Source organism: Acinonyx jubatus, chromosome B1 (assembly GCF_027475565.1).
Source record: "Acinonyx jubatus isolate Ajub_Pintada_27869175 chromosome B1, VMU_Ajub_asm_v1.0, whole genome shotgun sequence".
Taxonomy (NCBI): Eukaryota; Metazoa; Chordata; class Mammalia; order Carnivora; family Felidae; genus Acinonyx; species Acinonyx jubatus.
The window spans coordinates 67,055,287-67,082,139 of NC_069382.1; the positions used below are offsets into that span (position 1 = coordinate 67,055,287).

The 26,853-nt window shown below is 36.5% G+C and overlaps 1 protein-coding gene across 15 annotated transcripts in view; it reads right to left on the reverse strand.

Moving 5' to 3' along the window:
* Positions 1 to 26,853, reverse strand: part of RAPGEF2 (Rap guanine nucleotide exchange factor 2) — a 246,268-nt gene that overhangs the window by 70,453 nt on the left and 148,962 nt on the right. For 2 of the 15 annotated variants that reach the window (XM_015063690.3, XM_027068331.2), the window contains exon 1: positions 19,553 to 21,572. The exons of 12 other annotated variants lie outside the window; for them this stretch is intronic. In XM_015063690.3, coding sequence (XP_014919176.2) covers positions 19,553 to 19,612 — 60 coding nt within the window. In that variant the 5' untranslated portion in view covers positions 19,613 to 21,572. Of the gene's footprint in view, positions 1 to 19,552; positions 21,574 to 26,853 lie in introns of those variants that run through there. One more of the 15 variants, XM_015063689.3, reaches the window with a different exon arrangement.

The following is a 26,853-nucleotide window of genomic DNA, read 5'->3' on the forward strand; positions in this document are numbered from 1 at the left end:
TAACATTTGGCTGTATCTGCATTTTTGTGCTTTTTATTAATTCATCTCTTATACATTCAATAAATACTTATAAAATACTGAGATCTGAGAGTCAAGGAGCTGGCCACATCAAGATCACAGGAAATGGAGTTCACGCAAAAAGAACTACTAATGGAATGGCTCCATGGCTTAGTCTGTTAAAAGAACGGGCCGTGAAGTGGAGTAGATAAGGAAAGTAGTATGAGATGAGGGAAGAAGAGTAAGCCTCAGCTGGTTCATACACAGCTTTACAGGGAGCACAGATTTTATTCCAGTTGTAATTGGGAATTGCTAAAGAGTCTTAAATGACACGATCTAGTTCACATTTTATAAGATAAATCAGCCTGCTGTGTGAAAATGGCAAGATTAGAAATAAAGAGGACATGAGGAGTCTACTGGAACAGTCCAAATGAGACGATGATGGTAGCTTGGATCAGGATGATAATGGAGATGGAGAGAAAAAGCATGAATTCATAATTAAAAGGGTAGACTAAACAAGACTTGATGAATGAGTTCCGGGCAACGTGAAGAACCAAAGATAACTTGTAGCTTTAGGGCTTTGATAGCTTAATGCCAACGATGAGAAAATGAGGAAAAGTGGAGAACCGCAGGCGTTTGTTGCCTGCTTGGTCCGTTGGTGGGGCTCATTTTTTGGTGGTGGTTGGGAGAACACTCAGGAGTTCCATCTTGGCCACGTCAACTCTGAGTTGACAGCAACTACACCAATGTATCTAGTGGGCAATTGAATGTATAGTCTTGAATTTTATTATCATCAACCAATGGATGTCTGGTTTGGGGGCAAAATTTTGTAAAACTTTTCACATGTTCATTAAGTGTTTACATGTTAATACATATAAAAATAATAAAGGACAATCAAGATGATTATGATAATGAGGAAGAGGTATTCTGATCCATACTGTGATGAGATAAAGATCCTCAAAATCAATAAACAGATGGGCTAACATGAGATACAAGGTCCCATTTTCTCTCCTTTTTTGAGCTAAGCCATTAACATAAATGAGTTAGATACACACTAGCAAAAAATCTAAAAAGCAGCCCCACAAGAATGTAAAATAGGAATTCACTTATATTTTAAAGTAAAGTTAGTTTAAACATCTAGAATTTTCCTCACAGAATCCTTTAAAGAACTTGAAAAATACCTTAGTGCCTCCTACAAATATGTAAACCTAATAAAAGTTCAGGTGAGATATGAACTAGATGTTTGTCATTTGACTTAATGTGCCTTTGTAAATAAAATCTGTTCTTTAAATGTATTCAGGATTAAGAAACCGCCTGAGATAGAAATCTCCTTTCTTTTACGTCTTAAGAGAACTCAAAGATCAGAATCAAGAAAAACTAAATAGTAACCAAGACACCAATAACAAAACACATCAAGCAAATCAGACATAATCTCTGATTTCTTTTGTGTATCCTCTTCCCTTGAAGACCACAGTCTGACATCTGTTATTCTCTAATGCTTATAAACTAGATGTCTTCACATAAACCTAGACAAATGCATATACTTCATATGTGACCAAACAAGGCTTATTCCAATGTACTCTACCAACTATGGAAAACTGAGGAATAAGAAATGAAAAGTAAAGGAAGTGGAAAATAATCTGAGGTCAATGCAGAGAGAGTAAATTAAGACATCTTTATTCCAAAGTAAATAACTGACTTACATGGTGAAAGAAGGGGGAAAGTGATAAATACCTAACTGCCATGAATTCTATATATTCTATTTAATTATGCTTCAAATCCATGAGGTATTCTGAAGTGAATGGGACAATAAAAAAAGACTTAATCACCTTTAATTCAGGAAAAGGGGGATGGGGTGTCGATTCAAATGAATACCTGACAAGTCAGATACTACATATCCCCATGAAGACACTGCTTTGCTTATCTCAGAGCAAATGACTTGTTCTGTGTGTATGGTGTGGGTGTGTGTGGTGTTGGGAGTGGGGGAACAAAGATTAACAACATCCTTCATATTTCTAGCCTGAATCCACTGAAGGGTGGTTAGAGTCACCATGTACCTTCAGAAAAATTCTTGAAGTGTTCAATTTCACAATTCCTGAAGGATTTCTCAGCGTTATTTGTGCAAGAAGCTTATTAGATAGGTATCTCTTTTTAAGTCAACGAGTGGTGAGACAAGAAAACATTCGGCTTACCTGAGAGCATGTTTAGTTGATGTGGTTTAGTGTACTATTGTGTTAGAAGAAGGCAGGTACCTTTCTGGGTTGATTTGGGGAAAACAACTCTGAGAGAACAATGGCTTTTCTGGCAGAGGCGCTAAGGGAATTAGGAGAAGGATCCAAGAAAGCCACATTTAGGAGCTTTTATATCACTTCTCAGTAAAGAAACTTTAGCCTAAAGTTGGTCACTTTTCTTAAATTGAAATATGGGTGATTTCACTGAGAAACAGTCCAACATAAAATATATTACACTTAGCATATAAGAATTTCAGTGTCAACACCTTTTTTGGCACAGGTTGTCAATTTTTATTGCACACAAACTGGGGGTGGGGGGAGAATGAACTCATGACTTAAAACTCTGGCAACTGCTTGAATTTCACTGTAAAGAAGCATCATTAAGAAGCTGGGAATCTGAGTCACTTAATATCAGGCTTCAGCTAAATTCCTAAGTGGTTATATAACACCACTAATTTTTAAGAACAAGAAAGATTTTATGTTTTGTTTTGTTTTGTTAATGTCAGAGCTTTAGGATTTCCTCTGTTTTTCATCCTACAAAAATGTCATTCTGACCCTACCATATATATTACTTCTTGCTTTTTTCTTGAAGAATGAAACCTCTCCACATCTTCAGATAGATGTCCATTATTAACCTGGCTCTCCAAGAGCTTGTCTTTCTTTAGGTTTAGAAACTCATCTCTCATGTTTACAAAATAAGGTAAAATATGAGGAATTCCACTCCAATAATTAAAATACTACTAAAATCATGGTTGGTTCACACATTATCAAATAACTGAATTAAAAATTTAAACCCATGTTTTAATCCTGGATGCTTCACACCATGCAGATAAAACATTTGAAAGAATTAACAAAAGTTTTCACTCAAGCTTTGACATTTTGACATGAAGTAAACATAAATTTTAAATTTTGGAAAATGAAAAAGGAATATATGTTTGAAAATTAATTTTAAAAATCTTTTGAACTTCTATGTGAATACTTTCCCCCAAATTAGCTGTAGTAAAATTAGAAAAACAAATAGATAAGTTGTATGGTTATTATTAATCAAAGGTACTCTTTTGTGAGAACAAGGGTCACAAAAAACTAGTATTAATTTGCTTAAGCTGTAAGAGCTTCTTTCCCAGAATTTTAAGAGATGAAAATAACCACACGAAAGATATTATCATAACTTAATATATTTAACACTGTGTATAGAGCAACAAGAAAGCATATAACCATGTCCCTCTTACATGCTGAGCATTAAATTATCTTTCACAAAGCAAAAGGGTTTTTTTTTTTTTTTGACCGAAAGCAATATGTACAGTTAAGAGGTATAGAACTCCCACATTCTGGCCTTTAAATTGTTCTTCTTATAAGAAAGCAGCATTTATGAGCCCCATAATGACTATTTTAAATCCCGTGAATCACATCACAATAGAAAAACACTGTGTAGCATAATGTATAATGACATATTTAAATATGACTCAAAATTCCATGCTTCTCTAATCTATATTAAGTTGTGAGCAAAATAAGGCATTTCTACCTTGATCGTTTCTCTAAGCAAAGGTTAACTAGATAGGCCAGCCTTAGGAAGAAATAGAATACATACCATGATATAGTCTCTTTCGTTAGAAAAGGCAAGAAGAACAGATTTAAATTAAGACTTGGTGTATAAAAGCTGAAAGCATAGAATTTGTATCCACATAATGAACTGATGTCTCCTCTAAAGACGTCAGATTGCTGTTCAGCTAAACTATCTAAAAATACCTCCTTGCAAACACACACACACACACACACACACACACACACACACGAAATGAGTACAAAGACAGGTCTTACTAAGCAGCTCTACTTGCACAAAATCACTTAATAAGTGGGGAAAATTTTTTAAAGTACTTAGGGAAAATTTAATGGGGATTTTTCATAGCAACTATGATATTTTATGAGCTATTTTGAAAACCAGTACCAATTTGTAAAAAGTAGTTAATGAAGGATCTTAAAGCAAATCATAATTGACCTAAGATGTCCAACGGAGAATCATGTTCTATGAACTCAAAATAAGATAAAGAAAGATAAATCTCTGCATCACTGTCAACATTCTATTTAAAAACCAAGAAAAGGGAAATGTTTTGGCTGGAAAAAAGTGGGAATCAAACTCATGGATGCCACTGTGTGCCAGACCCTGTATCACATATGTAATCCCCACGAACAACCTATGAAGTAGGCATCATTAATAGCACTTTACAGATGAAGAAAAATGGTTCAGAACATTTAACTAATCTGCCTAATGTGACACAGCTACTAAGAAATGGTAGGGCTCTAACCCACATACAAATGGTTCTAGAGCACTGTAACCTAACATCAATAACTGAATTCACATAGGCTTTCGAGTCTGCAGATTCTGAAAACATTAACTCTTTTTGTATTTTTCTTATTTAAACCTCAAGTTTTTCATCTGCAATTCTGGGAGATTCTCACTTTGCTCCTAGTGTTCCTTTGACAATTAAAGAAAATAATACACATAAAGTACTTAGTAAAATAATTGTAACTAACTGTAATCATTAATAATCTTCAAAACAAGGCTGTAAGGGAGACCAGTATTATAGTCATGACCTCTGCTTTGAAGTTAGAAAACAGAAACTTCAAGAAGTTGAATGACTTGCCTAACACTTGCATAGCTAGTAAGCATCAGAACGAGAACTTAAAGCAAGGTCCTTGTACATAAAATATTTTATCATTCTACTACACAAACACCTAGTTGGAAGAGTTCCTGCCTATTACTATGGGAGAAGGTTCACAGCTGAAGTAGGTATTTTGCTTTAAATATCCATGTTAGATACTCAAAGATGATACACAAGAAGCACCGTTAATGAGTGACCTTTGCCACACTATGACATTTCATTTTGCATCCTGTTTGCTCTCAGTTTCAGGGTAACACTTTAAGGTCACTAATTAAGTTTATTATAAACCAACCAATCTTCTTCCACAACATCTTCGGATAGTGCTTAAAGCAGGGAACAAAACAGAGAAACGAAGTAACGCATACTCTGTGGCTAACAAAGTCAGTACCTGATACATACAACACCTTGATGGATGTTCTCTGATCCTGCCAACTACAATACCACGCCCACCATCCTCCTTAATAGAATGGAGACTCAACCTAGGGCCATTAGGACTGCCAAGAAAAGACTTCTTAATGCAGGGGAGTCCATAACCATTGGATTTTGGGTTACTTTGTTGTGGCCAGGTTAAAATATATTTTAATACAGCTTTCTAAAAAGTGTAATTACATTCTACAGTCCCAAGAATATGTGTTATAGGTATGGAGGCTGGAGAAATGTCGAAATTGTGACAAAGATGGACCTATGATCCACTTATGTGTATTTTATTTTTTTTAATGTTTATTTTTGAGCGACAGAGAGAGAGAGGGAGGGAGGGAGGGAGAGAGGGAGGAGGGACAGAGAGACAGAGGATCCTAAGCGGGCTCTGTGCTGACAACAGAGAGCCCAATGTGGGGCTCTAACTCATGAACCCCGTGAGATCATGACCTGAGCTGAAGTGGGACACTTAACTAACTGAGCCACCCAGGGTCCTCACTTATCTGTATTTTAAATGGCTAAGACAATGCTGTTAAATCTGTGTGGCTGAAAGACTATTTCATCCAGCTAAATGCTAAAATTAGCTTCTTATAAATTACTTATTTCACTAGAAACAAATTAAGAGGGCAATCATATCCAAATGACAAGTAAAAAAATGGCCTTTTTTTTTTCCATATTCAAGTATAAAAACAGGGTAATGTGAAAGACCTCTCTCCCATGCAGATGGGAAATCTCAAATATGTGTGGTGACCCAAAAAAAGTTGAATCCACAAAAGAAACTTTCATGTTGGAGCGCCTGGGTGGCTCAGTTGTTTAAGCCTCCGACTTCAGCTCAGGTCATGGTTTCATGGTTTGTGAGTTTGAGCCTCGCATTGGGCTCTCTCTCTGTCAGCGCAGAGACTGCTTCAGATCCTCTGTCTCCTTCTTCCCCTCCCTCCCTCTCTCTCAAAAATAAAGAAAACTTTCATGTAAAGAGTTAAAGAGTAATTCTTCAATACAAAATTACACTCTTGTAGTTCTAGCCACACTTAAAGGGGAATAAAATATATTTCTTTTATTTCCATCAAGATCAAGGTAAAGTTACTCTATATTTTATGGTGGGGATAGTAATTACTACATCACACATATGACATCCCTTTGAAACTTACACTACAGAAAATAAACTCCTAAAGTAGGGGGAGAAATAAACTGTTCTCAAACTTTCTCATGAGAATTATAATCCACAGGACACACAGAAAACATGGAACTGGACCATCCTTGAAACAATTTAGTTCCCTTATGCTGCTTCCAAAAATAGATCTGCATATACAGATATGTGTGTGCGTGTAAGTGCACGTATGTACAAGAAAAGACTGCCACTGGCTCCACCATGTATTAGCTGTATGACTTTGGGAAAGTTACTTTACCTCTCTATGCCTTGGCTTCTCTGTTTATAAAAGGACAATATACTTATATGGGTGTGAGAATTAAATGAGATAATATATGAACAGAGTTTTGAATATTGCCTAGAACACAGGAAGCCTTCAATTTTAGCTAATGACATTATTGCTGTTACTTTTTTACTCTAATACTAAATTAGCAAACAGAGATTGCTTGCTGAGTATGGAAATGCAGAGGGAAAAAAAGTGAATCAACTTAAGGACATGTCCTTATACAAAGGGAAAACCTAACACATAGTCTATGACCCACTTGCATGACAGATTTAATTTTCCTTACCTCTTGGATAATGGAGGATAAACAGCCATCTTTAAAATATAGAAACCAAGCTTGTTACTGTCCATGCATTATTCTAAGCACTTATAGGTTTTACCTTGCTTAATCTTCACACAACCATATCACCTCCATTTTACAAATGGATTCCACGTAATAGGGAAGCTAAATAAATTAGCTAGGCTCACATAGCTTGTGAGTGGTGAAACCAGAATAGAAGTTCAAGCTCCTGGCTCTGGAGCCCTCCTCTGACCACTACGCTACATACAGTTCTTACTCATCTCTTCTCTTTGTATACATAACTCTCTTCACAAAGGCTACAACTGTTCACACCACAGTTTTCATTACTTTATGCACAAACTATTTCCTAAATAGGGTTATTTTTATAGTCAGAAAGTGAAAATACTCCTAGAAACCAAAATGAGATTCCCCCTCTCCATCCACTGCTAGGTTCTAAGAGCTCCTGTAGATCCTAGGTAGTTATTTTAATATATTTCAGTATTCAGTTTCCTTTGCGTAGAAGAGACAGCATCCTCTAAATTATAAAATTACAGTACTGAAACCAATAGGAGAGCAGGGCATCTTCAACCTCATTTCATCTTGGGCTTCTAGTTCTTCTATCAGATGCCTCTGATTTGCTGCTTAAAACCTCCAAAACCTATCTGCCTGAAATGCCCTTATTCCTTACACCTACTCCTATCCACCTGGTAGGCCCCAGCTGCCCCCCGTACATTCTTCCATGAGGCCCCACACATAACACTAGTGCACATGTCAGCACGTGTCTCTCTGGCCGCTCTTCTGTGGGCAACTGAGACAGAGGCAAGTCCTGTTGACAGTCGAGTAACCAAGACCAAATACAGAACACATTTTCCTCAAACAGTGATTTTGTAGATCTAATTCCGTGACAATATGCACACTCTTATTATAACATACAAATGTTAAACACCATTAGTTGTACACTCATATCATATTTCACCGATTCTAAGATACGCAATTTCTTCTTTGTTTTAACGTCTTTGAAATTGTGATCCATCTTAAAATCAATGAAAAGAAAATACTGGGTTATTTAAAGCAAGGCGAACCAATCAATGTGTCTTAGATTTGATGAAAAATGACATTTTCGTTAAAACACATACAAATTTTTAAGGAAAACAATCCCAGGGAATTCTTGATCTATCCTACCTGCTCACATAATACAGTTAGAAGAAATGATTAGTCAACTATGTCCAGATCAATAGAAATGATTTGACTGCTAGCTATTCTAAGGAAAGACCTAAAAGAAAGCCTGTACTTCAGAAAACTTAACTCCTGAACATTACGATCCCAGGTGGTACCCTGGCCACATCCCACTTTTCACTCTATTCTACCATAAATGGCTTTCTAATTCTTACATGAATCCACACAGCAACAGGTCCAAACTCTTTGACCTGACAAAGGGTTCTACAGTCTGACCCCTCTCTCATCAACCTGTGCTCCTACAGTTGCCCCTCCAGTTCAGCCAAGCTGATCTATACTCACTGTTCCTTGACTCTACACGAACACTTTTGATTCACTGTTTTAGCTCATTCTGTTTGCATTACAAAAATTTCTCCCATTTCCTTTTTTCTTCACATCTTGCTTATCCCCTGTCCTTATTTGTGGTGCAGCTCAAGTCTTATTGCCTTCTTTGCAGACTACTCAAATCACACATGACATTCCTGCTTGTGTGCTCCTACGTACTTTTCGTCCATGCTGCTCACCCAAGCATTTAAATGTATGCAACCAGATGCAAAATTTTCAAACCATATTTTTAAATCTCTTCTACAGAAATCTGGATAAAACCCACAAGAAAATAGTCTATGTTTTCTTTTCTTATTTTGATATTTTATTCAGCTAATACTGAAAACACTTCTATTATTTGAGAACTATAATCTACATTCTCTTCTTCTATCCAAAGATAGAGCTTAAGTAGTCTTTCTCTAAGAAAACACTGAGTGGCATTTAAGTTATCCATATCTATTTTTCTAGAGCAAAATTATGTTTTCATTTAATATCACTATTGTCAGCTTTTGTGATGTTTGTTCTTCAACAGACGGGCTTTAAATCTCATGTATGTAAAGTTGTTAATTTTTTTTCAGGGGGACAATAAGCAAACAGAATAATGAAGAGTAAAGAAATCTGGGAACACGCCCAACTAAAAGGAACACAAAAAGTTTCGGCAATAAATGACATGATGTATAGTGGAAAGGGAAGAGGACAGGAACGCTGTCACGGGTGTTTATATTTTCTTTAGCTAAGCTATTTGAAAGTTCACTTACTTTTTTCTTTTGACATTTTAATATTGACTTCCGATACCTTAAAATTTTTCATAAACATTAAGAAAAGCACGATTTGAATATAGTATACTTTATCAAAATACAAATATTTCTCTTCCATATTCAGGATGGAATTCTAACACTAACTAAAGAAGCTCTCTCTCTCTCTTTTTAATGTTTATTTATTTTTGAGAGAGAGAGACAGAAACAGTATAAGCAGGGGAGGGACAGAGAGAGAGGGAGACACAGAATCCGAAACAGGCTCCAGGCTCTGAGCTGTCAGCACAGAGCCCAATGTGGGGCTTGAACCCACGAAGTGTGAGATCATGACCCTGAGCCGAAGTTGGACGCTTAAACAACAGAGCCACCCAGGCTCCCCTAACTAAAGAAGCTCTTAAGTAAATAACTTTTCCCTCAAAATGTAAAATATTATATATAATACATCTTACATATTAATATATGGCAAACTTTAAAACTATAAAGTAGACAAAGCAACTTATGATGAGAGCTTCATAATAGTTACAATGTGTCTCTTAAATCAGTTGTCCTTAAATATATTTTCTACATATATTTTGAAGGGAAGGAAAATCTAGAACAAATGCTATTACCAGATTTTATACTATGGTATAATATTAACATGTCTGCAATAAGAAGATATGTATTGAAGTATTACTAATGGTTTTGGGGTAGCTGGGTGGCTCAGTCGGTTAGGCATCCGACTTTGGCTCAGGTCATGATCTTGCAGTTCATAGGTTTGAGCCCCGCATCAGGCTCTGTGCTGACAGCTCAGAGCCTGGAGCCTATTTCGGATTCTGTCTCCCTCTCTCTCTCTGTCCCCTCTCCTGCTCGTGCTCTGTCGCTCTCTCAAAAATAATAAACATTAAAAAAATAATAATAAAATAATAAAATGTTACTACGGTTTTGATCTGAGTACTGAAGCTATGATTCTTTTTGTCCTTGTCTTCATGTGTTTTCTATTTTTTTCTTCAATGACCATATAAGCTATGTAATTTTTAAATTACAAATTATGCATAAAAATAATGCAGACCAACCACAGATTAAACTGCCACCTGAATAACCATAACACAAAGCAACAAGCACCAAAAATTAGTTTCCCTATTCAAAGGGTATCTCTTCTAAAATAATTTTATTTTTATATTTAGGTAAATGTTATCTCTAAAGTAGTGTAATTTTGACATTTGATTATTTCTACAAATGTAATTCAAACAAGAAATAGGAAACTTTATACATGAATATAATACAAATATAAAATGCATATTTTTAATTGCCATTTACAATGAAAAAAAAAGTGTAATTTTAAGAAAACAAGTAAGTATGAGATTAATTAGCCGTAAAGAAAAAGCTAATCTCATCCTTCACATCTCCGTGTCTGGAAACCTAGGTTGTAAATTGTATTCATTCATCACTCAACTTCTGCCAACCTCCCCCCCAACTGCCACCCGCCCCCTAGCACCCAGCCCAGCCACTATGGCCCAGTGACTATAGAATCTTTCTAAATCCTTATTGACATCTAAGCAGTCTTCTTTTTCACTAATAGTAAAAGTGCTATACACTTCTCGGTTCCATAAAACCCAGGAAAACTGCATGTCACAATATTCCCCCTTAACTCCACGTTTTTCCTGATTACTGAGGGGGGAAAAAAAGAGTGCTTTCATTTACTCAAAATAGTTCAGAGAGTAGAAATATCTACTGAACCCATTCTTTTTCTCTAGGAGGTCAGAGGCAAACAAGATTTCAATTCTATAGCTTTTTTCTTTTTACAGCCATGCTTGTCTTTATTTTGAAAGGCATGAAGTTGTGTACTAGCACTTAAACTTAATGAAGAAGTTGACCTATTGGAAATAATTATAAGGTGCTTCCATAATAACCTGTATTTTTAAGTTCTCTAATTAAAATTAGTTTTCACCAGGGTGCCTGGGTGGCTCAGTTGGTTAAGCATCCAACTCTTGATTTTGACTCAGGTCATGATTCCATGGTTTGTGATATCGAGCCCTGCTTTGGGCTCTGCTCTGACAGTGCAGAGCCTGCTTGGGATTCTCCGTCTCCCTCTCTCTGTGCCCCTCCCCCACTCATGCATACTCTCTCTCAAAATAAATAAATAGATAAATAAATAAATAAAGCTTTTACCCATAAAATAAACCAGGCAGAATGCTAAATTCTAGCTTCATCTATATACCTAAATTAGAAATGAGTTAATATGGGTTAATATATATATTTATACACACATACATACATACATACATATATACATATATGGGGGAATTTCATTTTATAATCATTCCAAGTCAATTTATAAACCAATAATGTATTTCTCTGGAGTTCACAAAAAATGAATATGTACTTCAGTCTGAAAGGTGTTAAAAAAATCTTTTTTAATGTTTATTTTTGAGAGAGAAAGAGAGACAGACAGACATACAGAATGTGAGTTGGGGACGGGCAGAGACGGAGACACAGAATCTGAAGCAGGCCCCAGGCTCTGAGCTGTCAGCACAGAGCCCAATGCGGGGCTCAAACCCATGAACCGTGAGGTCATGACCTGAGCCAAAGATGGATGCTTGGCCGACTGAGCTACCCAGGCTCCCCTGAAAGGTGTTTTAAACTATCACTTTATCAATCAACAAATGTAAGGTTAATACATGACTAACCAGATGTCTCTCAGAACAGCCTTTACAATTAACATGTAGTGTGATCTGGTGTACTGATATGGAATGAAGAGATCTGAAGTGCGTGGGGAATATTTATATAGTGACTTAACATACAAAGGAAACACAGATAAGGGGTTGACTGGTAAGTTGTGTGAATAACTTGTACATAGACTGTACAATTAAAATCAATCATTATATATCATATACACACTATATATGAGAGAAAAGAGAATACAACATAAGAGGCTTATGCTACAGGTTCAATTAATAAGAAGAAATGGCAGAGGTTGACAACTGATGAGTTCTTTGTGGCAAGGGTGTTTCTATACCAACAGAAAGGGCAAGGAGAGGGACTGATTGCTTAAAAGGGATCACCTGTATAATGCACAACATAGAGGGATATGTTGTTTTTGTGAGTGTATGCTGTTATATCATTTCTTCATGTGCTTCAGAGTATAAATCTGTATTTACCTTCTCTTACATGCATTTGTACATGCTTCTTATCTATGTTTCCAAAAACTGGGCACAATATTTAACCAGTCATGTGTAACTCCTATGACAGTACTAATAGCATTGGCATTTTAATACTATAAATGGAAATAATCCTAAGTATATGTCAGGTCTTCAAAGATAAACTTCATTTTTAAATGATGAAGAAAAATAAGGAGGTCAGTGAAAGTGGAGATCTAGAACAGGAAATTAAGATAGCCCTGAAGGACACATTTACAAACTTTCATTTAAAACACACACACACACACACACACACACACACGCACAGGTGTATCTCTATATACATTCAGATACTCATGTTCTTTTGTTGTTAAAATCTCTTAAAAAAAAAAAACAACTCAGGTCCAAACCATAATCCAAATAAAATATATGGATAATGATAAAATGGTTATTTGATCTAAATAGGCAAAGTTTTCCAAAGTTTACAAAACACTGCCACAGACATGACAGTAGTAAGTTATTCGTTTTCTTTTCACTAAGTACATAAACATTGAAACATACTTCATCAGGAATTTAAATGAAATAAAAATAGGGGCACCTGGGTAACTCCATCAGTTAAGTGTCTGATTTTGGCTCGGGTTATGATCTTGTGGTTTGTGGGTTTGAGCCCTGCAGCACAGAGCCTGCTTTGGATCCTCAGTGTCCCTCTCTCTGCCCCTCCCCTGCCTATTCTCTCCCTCTCTCAAAAATAAATAAACATTAAAAAATTAATTTTTACATTATTATTAAGGACAGGAAAATGAAGAAAACTGAATTCTTACTCTAGATGGATTCTTAGATTACCTGAGTAATATATTTGAGAGTATTGTCAGGCCTAAAATCAAAGAAATGGACTAAAGAAATCTTAGGTTACATCTCAGGGACATTTATAGCTACATGACCAAATTTATAGAGCATTTATTTTGATGCAAATTAAGTATCAATATTTTAAACACATAAAATGTTATTTCAAATGGGAAAGAAAAACTATGATTAGTGATCTCACTATGGTTAAATAGTTAAAGGAGAATAACTGAGCTTCTAATGATGCATTTTAAACATTCTCTTTTCACTAATTTTAATTGATTTAATTTTTATACAGTCTCTTAAAATGGATCATGAAACAATATTTAAAAGTAAGGAAAATTTAAAAGGTAGGAAGTATGGTTCTTCTTTTGACTGAAAGTAAGGATTTTTCTTTAATATATCTCACAATGAGACAGAGCTTTTTTCAGTCTTACACGTGTAAGTAGTGTATGCAATACACTGCAAGTTTCTAAAATAGATTTCTTCACTTCAAACAGGGTAAAAAGATCTATTATTTGTTGCTAGGGTTTCTTGGCCCAAATCCAAGGCAAGATGACCTTGTCCTTGAATAAAACAATAGGATATTGCTTCCTCTCAGGCCTCTTTGCTAGCTAGCACAGTGAAAAACCTCCCCAAGAAATAAGTTTATTTCATCTCAGGAAATATATCTGTCATAATACACCAAAAAAAAAAAAAATCAGATAAAGAAATGGTGGAGTTTTAACCCAAAAGACACATAATCTAACATCTATAATTAGTCTTAGTGCTATTTTCTATATTGCTAAGGAAAATGCACTGAATTATAGTAAAGAGATACTCTACCCAATATTTACAGACAAGGTCAAATTGTCATGGTAGGATAAAAGCAATTTTTTAAAAATTGACTCTTCTTAAATCTTTTCTAGTTATAAAGATGGGGAAGGTGCTTAGAGGGTGGAGATGAACAGGAGGCTACACTCCTTTGCTGTATCTTCAAATTCTAGTCATGATTTGTTAGGTATCCTACCATCTTCTTCTCCATCACCTGTATTGACCTAATCCCTAATATGATTCATCCCAACAGCAAAGATCTCACTGAGTTTCTTAACCTTTTGATTCCCCATATCCTTCTACATCTTCTTGCCTCGGACCCTCCCATGTTATTCTTTCATCCTATACTTCCTTCCTGTTATTCTTCCTTCTCTATACTGTATTTTTTTCCCCTTTAAGAAAGAGCGACCGAGTGAGAAGGGGAAGGGGAGGGGGAGGGGGAGAGGGAGAGAGAGAATCCCAAGCAGGTTCTATGCCCAGCACAGCCTGATGCAGGACTCAATTTCACAACTGTGAGATCATGACCTGAGCCAAAATCAAGAGTTGGACACACAACTGAGCCACCCAGGTGCTCCTCTATACTGTACTTGCCCCTCTATACTGTACTCTTAACAGTTTAGCAATTCTGAATTCCAATCATATCCTTAATACATGGTATAAGGAAAGGGGAGAATTCAATCAAGATATAGTCTCTCATCTAACTGTAAATACCAACCGAATTTACAAGTACTGGTTAGAAGAACAAATAAAATCAAACATTACATATCAGCAGCCACTAATCATTATTCAGAGAAACCAGAGATGAATATAAAGAGATAAAGAACAAGTGAAAGTCAAGCAAAGAGCACTGCACACTGAGAAACGGGAAAAGAAAATGAACCTAAAGTGTCTTGTAATCAGATCATCTTGTCCTAAAAAACAAACAAACAAACAAACAAACAAACATACTTGGAGGAAAATACGTTCATAAGGAAGAGAATATAGATTATAGAGGAACTTAGTGACCAATAGGAATTTAGACATATGTTTAAGCTATATTATATCCTTCATGGTTAAGAGGCTTATGAAATAATGAGATTTATATTTATGGCTACGAACAAGCCATGACCAGTATGGACTTCAGAGAGGTGATCGTGAATTAAGTTGGGTTCCATGACAGATGCAGACTTCATTAGAGCAGAAACAGGGAAGACGAAACAGCAAGAACTCAGTGCTTCCAAGGGAACACAAATGGCCAAGGTCAGGCTGTCACAAGTTACAAAGTCAACAGAGGAAGCTGAGGCATCAAGTTTATGTTTAAAGAGTTAAGCAGGGGCGCCTGGGTGGCTCAGTCGGTTAAGTGTCCGACTTCGGCTCAGGTCATGATCTCACAGTCCATGAGTTCAAGCCCCGCATCAGGCTCTGTGCTGACAGCTCAGAGCCTGGAGCCTGCTTCAGATTCTGTGTCTCCCTCTCTCTCTGCCTCTCCCCTGCTCATGCTCTGTCTCTCTCTGTCTCAAAAATAAATAAAAACATTTTTAAAAAAATAAATAAAAAATAAAGAGTTAAGCAGCAAAAATAAAAAGGTCCATGTGTGATAAGGCCAAACACAAAAAAGCGAAAAGAAGGAATTGAGCTAAACACCATCTACTCCTGATCATCCCACCTTAAGTCTTAAGATAACATCGAAATTGCACATAGCAATAAACAGCTTTGTAAAACTATCTGTATAAAAGTTTTCTACAATAATTTTGATCACGATATTGTTGCTGTTTTCTATTAACAGTGCTTGGGATGGCACACACAACAGGAAAAAAGAGGAGCAGGAGAAAAGCAAGCATTTCTTTCAAGTTATGTACTCCACTGATTAATACCAGCTCTGTAACTATACAATCTACACACCTAATGTACTCTAAATTTGGCTACACACAGAGAAGTGCTATATGTTTGTGGTGAAAGCAGGCTATGATACCAGACAACCCTGGGTTCCAATCATGGCTCCACCACTTACTAGTCCTTGGAAAACATTATTTTTTATCTTGCTAAGCCTCAGTTTTGTTATCTCTAAAAAAAAAAAAAAAAAGTGATAATACATCTTTCTTTAGAGAGTTGTTGTAATAATTAAGTCAGATAATATATAGTGCTTGTCATACTGTAACTACTCAATAAATGACAGCTATTGCGATGTATTCCCTACACTTAAGTAAAGCATTTTCTTATGCACACCACTTTTTAAAATTATTATTTAATCATGACTGAGGTTTCATTTGCTATAAGTACAGTGCACTATATATACTGTAATTTGGGGACAAATGCACAACTGGAAAAGGGATTATCAGTTTCACAGTATCGAGCTGATTCATTTTAAGTAACTCATTTAAAACTTTGCAAGTTTCAAAGCATCTTAATAGTGCAGAAGTGGCCAAAGAACACTTAAGGAGTACTGTTCCCATTAGATAACCTGAGGCAGACAAAAAGGGGACAAGCAGGTTGAAAAACAGTTGGTGAACAGAGTAACGACACCTTTAATGTTATCCTAAGGTTTTTCCCCAACTTATTGAGCTTATAAAACTTTTCTTCGTGTAACATCTACTAACCATCTGTGCAACTAATGTTCAACAGTAGTCTCTTGGCAAATGCAGTTTTATCATACATTTTTAAAATGTATTTTATTTTCAAAATTCACAAAACCAGAAGGTTCCTCTAAAGAGTGGATGAAAGCACTAGCTGACTATAAGAATACAGCCCAGTGCTGGATGCATTTTTAGGGACACACAGGTATTCATCCCAGTGTTATCAACTGACCATATAGAACTGGCAAGGGGAGGAGATGTAATAAAATACATGAAATTTACTAGTTTAACAGGTTAAGTGAAACTTCGTTAATCCAAAAATTCAATTAAATGAGAAATTCAAGAGTATTTACTGTGCACCTGCTATGTGCCAACAACTGAGATATACACTGAGCTAGACAGAAATAAAGAGTAAAAGCCTGTAAGATCTGAAAAATTCTGACAAAGCACAGTAACTGGGTTTACTACTGGTGCCCAATCACAATTTGCTTTTTTTTTTAAGTGCCCAACTTAATGCTTTTTGGTTTCTGACTCCCTTCTATTGTCAAAGAAGCAAAGCCACTTACAAAGCCACAACCTTCTGTAGAAGCAAAAATGGATATATTGTTGAATTTACTAAATTTTACTCATTTAAAATTAGCTCTGACATTCTCCTAAAGCCTCATAGGTCAAAAGAGGGGCATTCTCACTAATTTTTGCTCAAAGGTTTACTGAGTCACCTATTATGTGACAGCCAGAGTAATTGTTCTCCTATTCAACTCCTTGCACATAATTAAAATCTTAAAGGTCTGCTCATTACACAGCAAAGTCTAAGTAACCAACAAACTCATCAACAAGTATACAGCAAGATCTTGACATCACAGGCTGCCAGCTTTGCTGCACATGATGCTCCGAGATGGCCAATTCTAGTATTGCGGCTTGTCAAAGTATCATGGGAAATACCATTCACATGTTTTTTTAGAAATTGCTTCATCTGAGGCCATTTTATGGCTAGAGTTACGTCTGTCACAGTATTACCCCAAATTTCGGTGAAATACACACACAAAGCACTTGTGAAGAAACAAATATGCTTATAGAATAGTGTACTAGGTACTCTAGCTTAGGTACTATCTGGTATTTTTCTGTCCCAACTGCTCTTGTTGTCAAAAATTTAGTAATACTTTCCCCACCACCACCAGTAAGTAATTTTAACAGTTTTTTTTGTCCATTAAAATTATATTATTAATTTAAATACCCCCCCTTCATTTTGAGAAAGGATAATATGATAAAGGTAGACAAGGAATCTGAAGTTTAAACTTTTCTTCTGAGGCTCCTCAAGTAGTTTTAAGTAATGTTCTTTTACGTGGGAAAATCATGATTACAGAAGAGCTTAATTTCAAAGGTCCTGCTAATAAAATCAAACTACAGTGGAACTTCTCTATAACCTTTCCTATTAGTGAAATTAAGTATAAGGCTGGTCTTTTTCTGGATCTGACCCAAAGAGTTTTAACTAGTGTGGTACCATTAGGATCTCATTATGAAGGGGCTGGGCTCTAAGCACAGTATCATAACATGCTTCTAACACAGCTACTGCCCTAAGAACATCCTCTGGTTCTGGGCGCCTGGGTGGCTCAGTCAGTTAAGTGTCTGACTCCTGATTTCAGCTCAGGTCATGATCTCATGGTTTGTAAGACTGAACCCTGCATTGGGCTCTGTGCTGACAGTGTGGAGCCTGCTTGGGATTCTTTCTCTTCCTCTCTCTCTGCCCCTCCTCCCCTGCTCATTCTCTCTCTCTCTAAAAATAAATAAATAAAAAAAAAATAATATCCTGTGGTTCTTTGGAAAAGTGAGATACTGCCTTAAGAGTCACTTCATCTAAGAAAACCTCTTGGGTTTAGCTAATAATTTTGTTCATAATAATGAACAAAATTAAACTATACCCATAAACCTAAGTATCAAAATATTCTAAATTCATGGCCTCCTCTCTGTAAATTTATAGAGATTTTAAATTTTCAGCGATTTATCTCTATTTTTGCAGTTTAACATCTTATCTTTCTTAGAGTACACAAAAGATAATTCCTATACCCTAATATAATACCTGCTGCATGCTAAGGTGTAAAAATAGGCAATTCAAAAATACTTAAGATTACTATATAAGCTGCCTAAATTTATGTGTTTTCATTTGGGGAATTGAAAAAATATATATCGATCTAAAACATATGAATTAGTGTGATGGCAGAAAACTTCCAACACGGTGATGTAAAAGTAGCACTGTGAGAACTCACATTCCTCAAACAGGAGGCTCAGACTTGGTGTTAACCATAGAAGAGTGTTTCTCACAAACAGCAGTAGCTGCCTGTGGGATTTCAGCATGACAAATGCATAGCTGACTCATGGGATCAATTATAAAGAAGCAATACTTGTGGCATTAAAAAAAATTATCCTCTGTTTTTATCACCTATTAATGCATGTTAAGAAGTCAGATGAGTCCCACTGACCAAACGTTTTATTACCAAATCAATACCCAAAGCTCTCCCTCCCTTCCTCAAACCTACATGTGAATTCCTTACCACAGATGTCTGTTCCCAATAACCCCTTTCATAATCTCTCATTAAATTCAACTACAAAAACATTTCTCAAAAACTCTTCGAGTATTAGTTAAAGCTGAATTGCCAAGCTCTAATTTCTGACTATAAAAACGGGCGGTCCAATATTTTGCCTTAAATGAATTGTTGGTCTTGTTTAAAAATTAAAAAAAAAAAAAAATCACAACAAAATTGGAAGAACAAGCTGGTCGTAACTTACCCTCCCTCCCTCAAGCAGACTATCACACCCTCTAAAAAACCAGTTTTCCCTGAACAGAAGCAGCAAGAATTCCCATTTTTAAAGCAATTCTCTAGGACGTGCTATCGAAGCACAAGCAGCATTTGCGATACTTACTGAATGTTTCTCCTGCTGGCCCATAACTCCATGGTTAGCTGGGACTGCTAGTGGTTTCATAATGAAGAAACATATGCTGAACTGAATTTACACATCATGTACCAATCTCTCATGGATGGCAAGTCACTCTCTACAGCATTAAATTAAAAAAGAAAAAGGAAAAAAAAAAAAAAAGAGGGAGGAGGAAACGAAGCTGCAGCTTAAAGTGTCACTACTGGTAAAGCTTAAAAAACCCCTCACACTTGTAGACCAGAAAAGGAATCCGAACAACGGTGTTCGTCTCCATTTTTATAACATTGAAACTCTAACCATCTTAGGCTATGACAAGACTGAGGAAACCTTATACAGCTCTCAGTCTTCCAAGAGAACAAGATCATTTCTGAGATTGAAGAACAAGAGGCAAAAGAAGAAAAAAAAAAAAAAAAGCTAAAATGGCTGACTGCACACAGACTCTCCTCAAAAAGGCTTAATACAGAATTATATTAGTCAGGGTGCTAGAAGAACCAGTCTCTAGCATTCAGCCAAGCATTGTTAATACTCTTGTTTCATTTGCAACCACACATACGGACCCCTCCAACCAAGAAAAAAAGAAAAAAGAAAAAGAAAGAAAGAAAAAAATCAGGGCAGAGCATGTGAATCGGGACCTCCTCCCTAGCTGCTAATGATGCTGACAGAGTGGTGACCAGTGATCTCTGTCCCACTCCACTAACCAAGTTTGCACAATTAATCTTAGCAGCATGACACTGATGGACATTTAATTTAATGATGTCTGTCCCTCACACTCAACACAAGCATGACTGCTAGCAAAACAGTCACTAACAGAAACACAGCACATGCACACACACAATCTCGAGAATCATGAGTCTGAATGCAATACACCAATATAATTACATTATTGTGCTTACTTTGGAGGACCATGGCTGCAGGCAGTTGGCATAGCAACGCACAAGGAAAGCCATTTCCTGGGTAGAGAGAAAGCTTCCTTTTCTAAATAAAAAATTCCTCTTAGGAAACAAACGGCATTGCTGCTTCCTGCAGAAAGCAAGACACTGTAGTCTGTCTCTTAACCTGCAAGGCTCACACTCAATGCAGTTCTAGTGATGTAAGTGGATTTCTCTCTCACCCTCCCTCTCTCTACATACACTGAAATATTCAGCTCAAATGGTACACACATTCCTTAAGACTCGCCCCCTCCTCTACTTAACCATTTCACTCATTAAGGTAGCGATGGACAATTCAGATAAAGTAGCAAGCTCTTGCCTGTATTATATCAGCAGCTGTAGGTTAAGCAAGTCTCAGAGGGATGGAATCCATTGATTGCTGACTCCAAATAATATCACTGAAGACAGGGTGGGAAAACGGAGCAAGGACTTACTTGAACAGCTTTGAACTAAAATATGATTTTTCACCAATCTGAAGATAAGAGAATGGATGTGACCTCCTTCCCACCCTGAAATATCACTGTGCTACAGGAAACATTTATCAAAAATTTACAAAATGCACATTTCACAAGGTTTGTATAAATTTAGAAGATGTGATTTTCACAAACACCTATACACACACACGCGCGCACACGCACATGGCACATTGCAAATAATATCAAAATAAACACACTCACGATTTAAAAAAAAATAAAAGAATTCAAACTTTTAGAAGTAGAGAGTTTAAATTTAATGAGGATATGTTATTCTACCATAAACCTTAATTTCACCTGGGTTAGCAATTTATTTAAAAGACAGCATTATAGTTGACAAAGAATAAGGACATTTTAAATCTGAAGCACTGGTCAATTTCTCATAGTCAATCTGTCCATAAGTGGTAAACCTAACAGAAAACAGAGATGGAAAATCTAGCAACTTCAATTAATTGACTTTGGAATTGTCAGTGCTTACTAACTTGTGTTTCTTGTCTCCTTAACATTGCACCTATACTACTCTCTTTTATTTTTCCCCCTCATTATCTAAAGGCAACCATTCCCTCCACATGACTATTTTGGATCCTTCTTCCCGCCCATCCTCAGTATACCCTTCTCATAGACTTCTTATATTATTCATTACCCTCCCCCCCGCCACATATATTCAACCTCTCCCCCATAACCAGCAAGTCTACACTGGCTTTTAAATATGTTCAGATCTCTCACATCTCTAAAACAACACAGAGAACAGAAAGCTTCTTTAGATCCTACATTTCCCCATGGCTGCAGTCTAACATCTTCATACCCAACACTTCACAACTAAAATCTCTCAAGAGTTAACCTATTTTGGCTTCTATCATTTCTTCATCTCATGCACTTTTTCAATGAAGGACCATCATGGTCCCATTATATAATTTATACATCTACATGTTCTCCTTAACATCTTTCTCCATGTCCAGTCCATCACAATATTCCATTAATTAAATTCTCTACCCTTTCTCAAATTCAGACTTCTCTTCATTTCTGCCCACTCATTACTTCTGCCTTAAAAATTGCAAAAGTCTCTGTATTAAGGACTGTCTGGATTCAATTTTAATCTCACCCACCCTATCCATTTAACATACTCCTCCTGAGATCTTTTAAAAACTAAAATCCGGTCACTTCAACCTAATCTATTGAGTCCTTTTTTCAATTAAAACACATCAATGGCTTCCCATTGCTCTCAGCACACACACACACACACTAAAACTCTTATTACAAGATGTCTATGTTTTTAACAGTTATCTATGCAAGATTTCTATGTTTTTAACAGTTATGCCATGCTCATGCCTTCCAGATCACCTGGGCTGCTCTTGTTTCCTGGAATGAGCAAAGGGGCCTTTCTACACATTATTTCCTCTGCCTAGAACATTCCTTCACCCTCCCTTCCCTGATTGATTCTTACTCCACTCCTAAAAAATACTGCTAAAATTCCTTCAAAGTCATCATGATATTGTGCCTCATTTCCCTATGTTTATTACCATTCTAATTTTACATTTAATCCTGAAATTATTTAAGTAGTTAGTGTCCACTTCCCCTGCTACACTCTCATCTCTATGATGGCTGGCACCATGTCTGTTTGTCTCACTGTACTCGCAGTACCTAGCATGGTACACATCATAGGCTCTCACTTTTTTTGAATGAATAAACTCTTCAGTGACTAGGAATGGACATTAGCAAGACCATAATGATCTTGTAACTAATTCTTATCAAAATTCCTTCTACCATAAACAAATGAATGACTTATAAAAGTAAATGTCACAGGGGCACCTGCATGGCTCAGTCAGTTGAGTGTCTGATTCTTGTTTTCAGTTCAGGTCATGATCTTGCGGTTCTTGAGATTGAGCCCATTGTCTAGCTCTGCACTAACAGTGTGGAACCTGCTTGGGATTCTCTCTCTCCCTCACTGTCTGTCTCTCTGTTGCTGGTGCTCTCTCTCTCTCTCTCTTAAAATAGGTAAATAAACATACGTTAAAAAGTGGATAAATAAAAATAAATGGCACTGATCTTTGACAAAGGAGCAAGGGCAATAGAATACAGAAAAGACAGTCTCTTCAACAAAGGGTGCTGGGACAATTGGACTTCCACATGCAATAAATAAATCTACACGAAGACTTTATACCCTTTACAAAAATTCATTCAAAATTATCACGGACTTAAATGCAAAAGGCAAAATTATAAAACTCCTACAAAATAACAGGAGAAAATCTAGATAACCTTGGGTATGGTGACATCTTTTTAGATGTAACACCAAAACACAATCCATGAAAGAAATAATTGCTAAGCTGGAATTCATTAAAATGAAGAACCTCTGCTCCATAAAAGACAACGTTAGAAGACAAGCCACGGATAGAGAGTAAATATTTGCTAAATATGCATCTGATAACTCTTATTCAAAATATACAAAGAACTCTTAAAACTCAAGAATGAGACAAAACTTGATGAGTGGGCCGACGACCCATTAATAGCCACCTCATCAAAGAAGATACACAAATGGAAAATTGAGCACATGAAAAGACGTCCACAGCTTCTGTCATCAGGGAAATGCCAATTAAAACAGTGAGATACCACCACCTGCTTCTCAAAATGGTCAGAATTCACAACACGGACAACAAACACTGAATGCTGGTGAGGATGTGCAGCAATGGGAACTTCACTTGTTGGTAATAGGAAAGCACAATTGTACAGCCACTTCGGAAGATAGTGTGGTGGTTTCTTACAAAACTAAACATACGCATCACGTGATCCAGCAATCACACTCCTTGATATTTACTTATCCCTACACAAAAACCCACACAGATGTTTAAAGCAGCTTTATTCATAATTGCCAAAAACTTGGAAGCAACCAAGATCAATTTCAGTAGGTAAATGGATAAATAAATGGTAGTACTTCAAGACAAGGGAGTATTACTAGGCACTAAGAAGAAATGAGCTATTCAACCATGTAAAAACATAGAGGAAACTTAAATGCATATTACTAAGTGAAGAAAGCCCATCTGAAAAGGCCAAATACTGTATGATTCCAACTATGTGGCATTCTGGAAAAGGTAAAACTATGGACGCAATAAAAAGATCGGTGGTTGCCAGGGGTAATGAATAGGTAGAGCACAGTTGATTAGTAGAACAAAGAAAAGTACTCTATAAGATATTATGATGATGGATATATGTCATTATACATTTGTCCAAACCAAATGACTACACAACACCAAGAGTGAACCCTAAAGTAAACTATGGACTTCAGTTAAATGTGATGTGTCAATGGAGGGTCATCCTGGGTTAAAAAAAAAAAAGTACCATTCTGGTGAATGATGTTAATAATGACAGAGGCCAAGTATATATGGAAGCATGAAATATATGAGAAATCTTTGTACCTTTCTCGCAATTTTGTTGTAAATCTAAAGCTGCTATAAAAAAAAAATAAAGTCTTAAAAAAAAAAAGTACATGGTATCAAAAGGTGGAAACAATCCAGGTCAAGTGTCCATCTATAAATGAATGTATAAACAAAATGTAGCATATACATACAATGGGATATCACTCGGTCTTCAAAAGAAATAAAATTCTGTTATTATAAGCTGCAAGAATAAACCTAGAAGACACCATGCTAAGAGAAATAATCTAGTCACAAAAACACAAATACCATAGGATTCCACTTATATGAAGTTCCTAGACTAGTAGTTAAATTCATGGAAAGGAGAATGGTGGTTGCCAGGCGCTGGGGAAGGGGGTTAATAAGCAGTTATTGTTTAATGAGCATGGAGTTTCAGCTTCGGAGAATGGAAAAACCGGGGAGATGGGTGGTGGCAATGGTTGCATGACATTGTAAATATGACTAATGCCAATGAACTATATATAAAAATGACTAAAATGATCAATTTAAATGTTATGTATATTTTACCACCACCCCCCCCCACACACACACAGTTAATGGCAGCCCAAGAACTAACCATCTATCTAGCCCATGTCCCACATGTCCATGTGACAAAAACTCTCCTCCAAATTTAAGTCAAATTACTCCTGTGCTGGTAATGTCTGACCTTATGTGTGAAGGTTCTCCATTGCTTGCCTCTCTCTGGAGAAATGTGCCACTTCTCTCAAGCAGGAAACTAAATGGGAGAACCTGATAGGTGATATCAGAAAATCACACATCCTCAGGCACTGTTGCTTTTCTGTGCTGAGACTTGGTGTGATTTCTCTCACAATCTGGCTCCATGCCTACAACCTACATATCCTAAAACTCATGACTGGAACGCTGAAATTTTACTATTCTTACTACTTTGTACATTGAAACACAATTATGCCAGGTTATAATATGCCAAACACTGCTTAAGAAATAAGATATAAACTGAAGATTTAAGAGAATCCCATATTTTATACAAACAAGAATAAATCACACTTACCTTGAAGTAGCCTGAATTTGAGTTTTATTTGCTCTGTTCTTTAACCATCTAGATTTAGGAAAGAGCATTAAATAGATCCAGCTAGAAAAAGGACCATGTAACAACTTTCTGTCCTGGGCCAAAGGCATCTAATGACTTCTAAATTATCAGAAACGATGATCCCAAAGACAGAGATTATATACATAGTTCAGGAAACTGCTTAATGTAAGGCCTGTCCATGCTAAATTTAATACCACAGTATTCATTCCTATTTTTTACATTTAAAGTGTTTGCTTTGTAATTACTTAGAAACTGAGAGAAATGACCTGTTCTTCTCAGTAACTATTCATCGCATTTAGGATTACTATGTTTATTTATTTATAGTATCTATACTGTTTATCCACAGATCTTAATGTACTTTACAAATACTCTAATTGAGCTTGTTCAAAACTTAAGGAAAGCATTACAATAACTTATTCATCTTTCATAGAAAAATAGAGTATATAAAATTATAGATTTGGTGGTTTGGAAAAATACAAAATAGAACTTCAGGATTCTAATACCACTTACTTCATTTATCTACTATATATTGATTTCTTCCCTATTTCCCTCACCTGAGAGGAAAAACTATAGAGGCTTGGAGAGAATCTGTGGGAACGGGTAGAGGATTCACTCTGTGATATCTAGAAACAAGAAATCTTACAAATTTGATATCTAGTATCTTACCATTCACCAAAGAAATGACATTTTAAAATATTGTTTTCCCTATGGATATACAAACCAATAAAGCACTACGACAAAGTAAAATAAAGTTATTGTAGGAGGTATGGTCACAGGTTTTTCTTCTCCTAAACCCAATATGTGCCCCCCATTAGTACTCTGATTTCAAAGGAAAAGTTGATTCTCTGACAGACTTTTTAAAACATTTATTCATTTTTTGAGAGAGAGAGACAGAGTGTGAGGGGCGGAGGGGCAGAGAGAGGGAGACACAGAATCAGAAGCAGGCTCCAGGCTCTGAGCTGTCAGCACAGAGCCCAACATGGGGCTCAAACCCACGGACCCCAAGATCATGGCCTGAGGCAAAGCCGGGACCTTAACCGACTGAGCCACCCAGGCACCCCTCTGACAGATTCTTTATACCATAACTCAATCCTACATTTCACATAATCGCTTCAATACCTGCGTTTACCTTAGACAAGACTTCCACATGCATCCTCCCCAAAGCTTTAATAGACAATTTTATTTTTTCCACTTTGACCAAATAAAAATGGTACTTCAAGTTCATTATTAAAAGTAATTTAAGGGGCACCTGGGTGGCTCAATCGGTTGAGTGTCCCACTCTTGGTTTTGGCTCAGGTCATGATCTCATGGTTTGTGAGCTCAAGCCCTGTGTCAAGCTCTGCGCTGACAGCATAGAATCTAGTTGGGATTTTCTCTCCCTCTCTCTTTCTGCCCCTCCGCTGCTCACTTG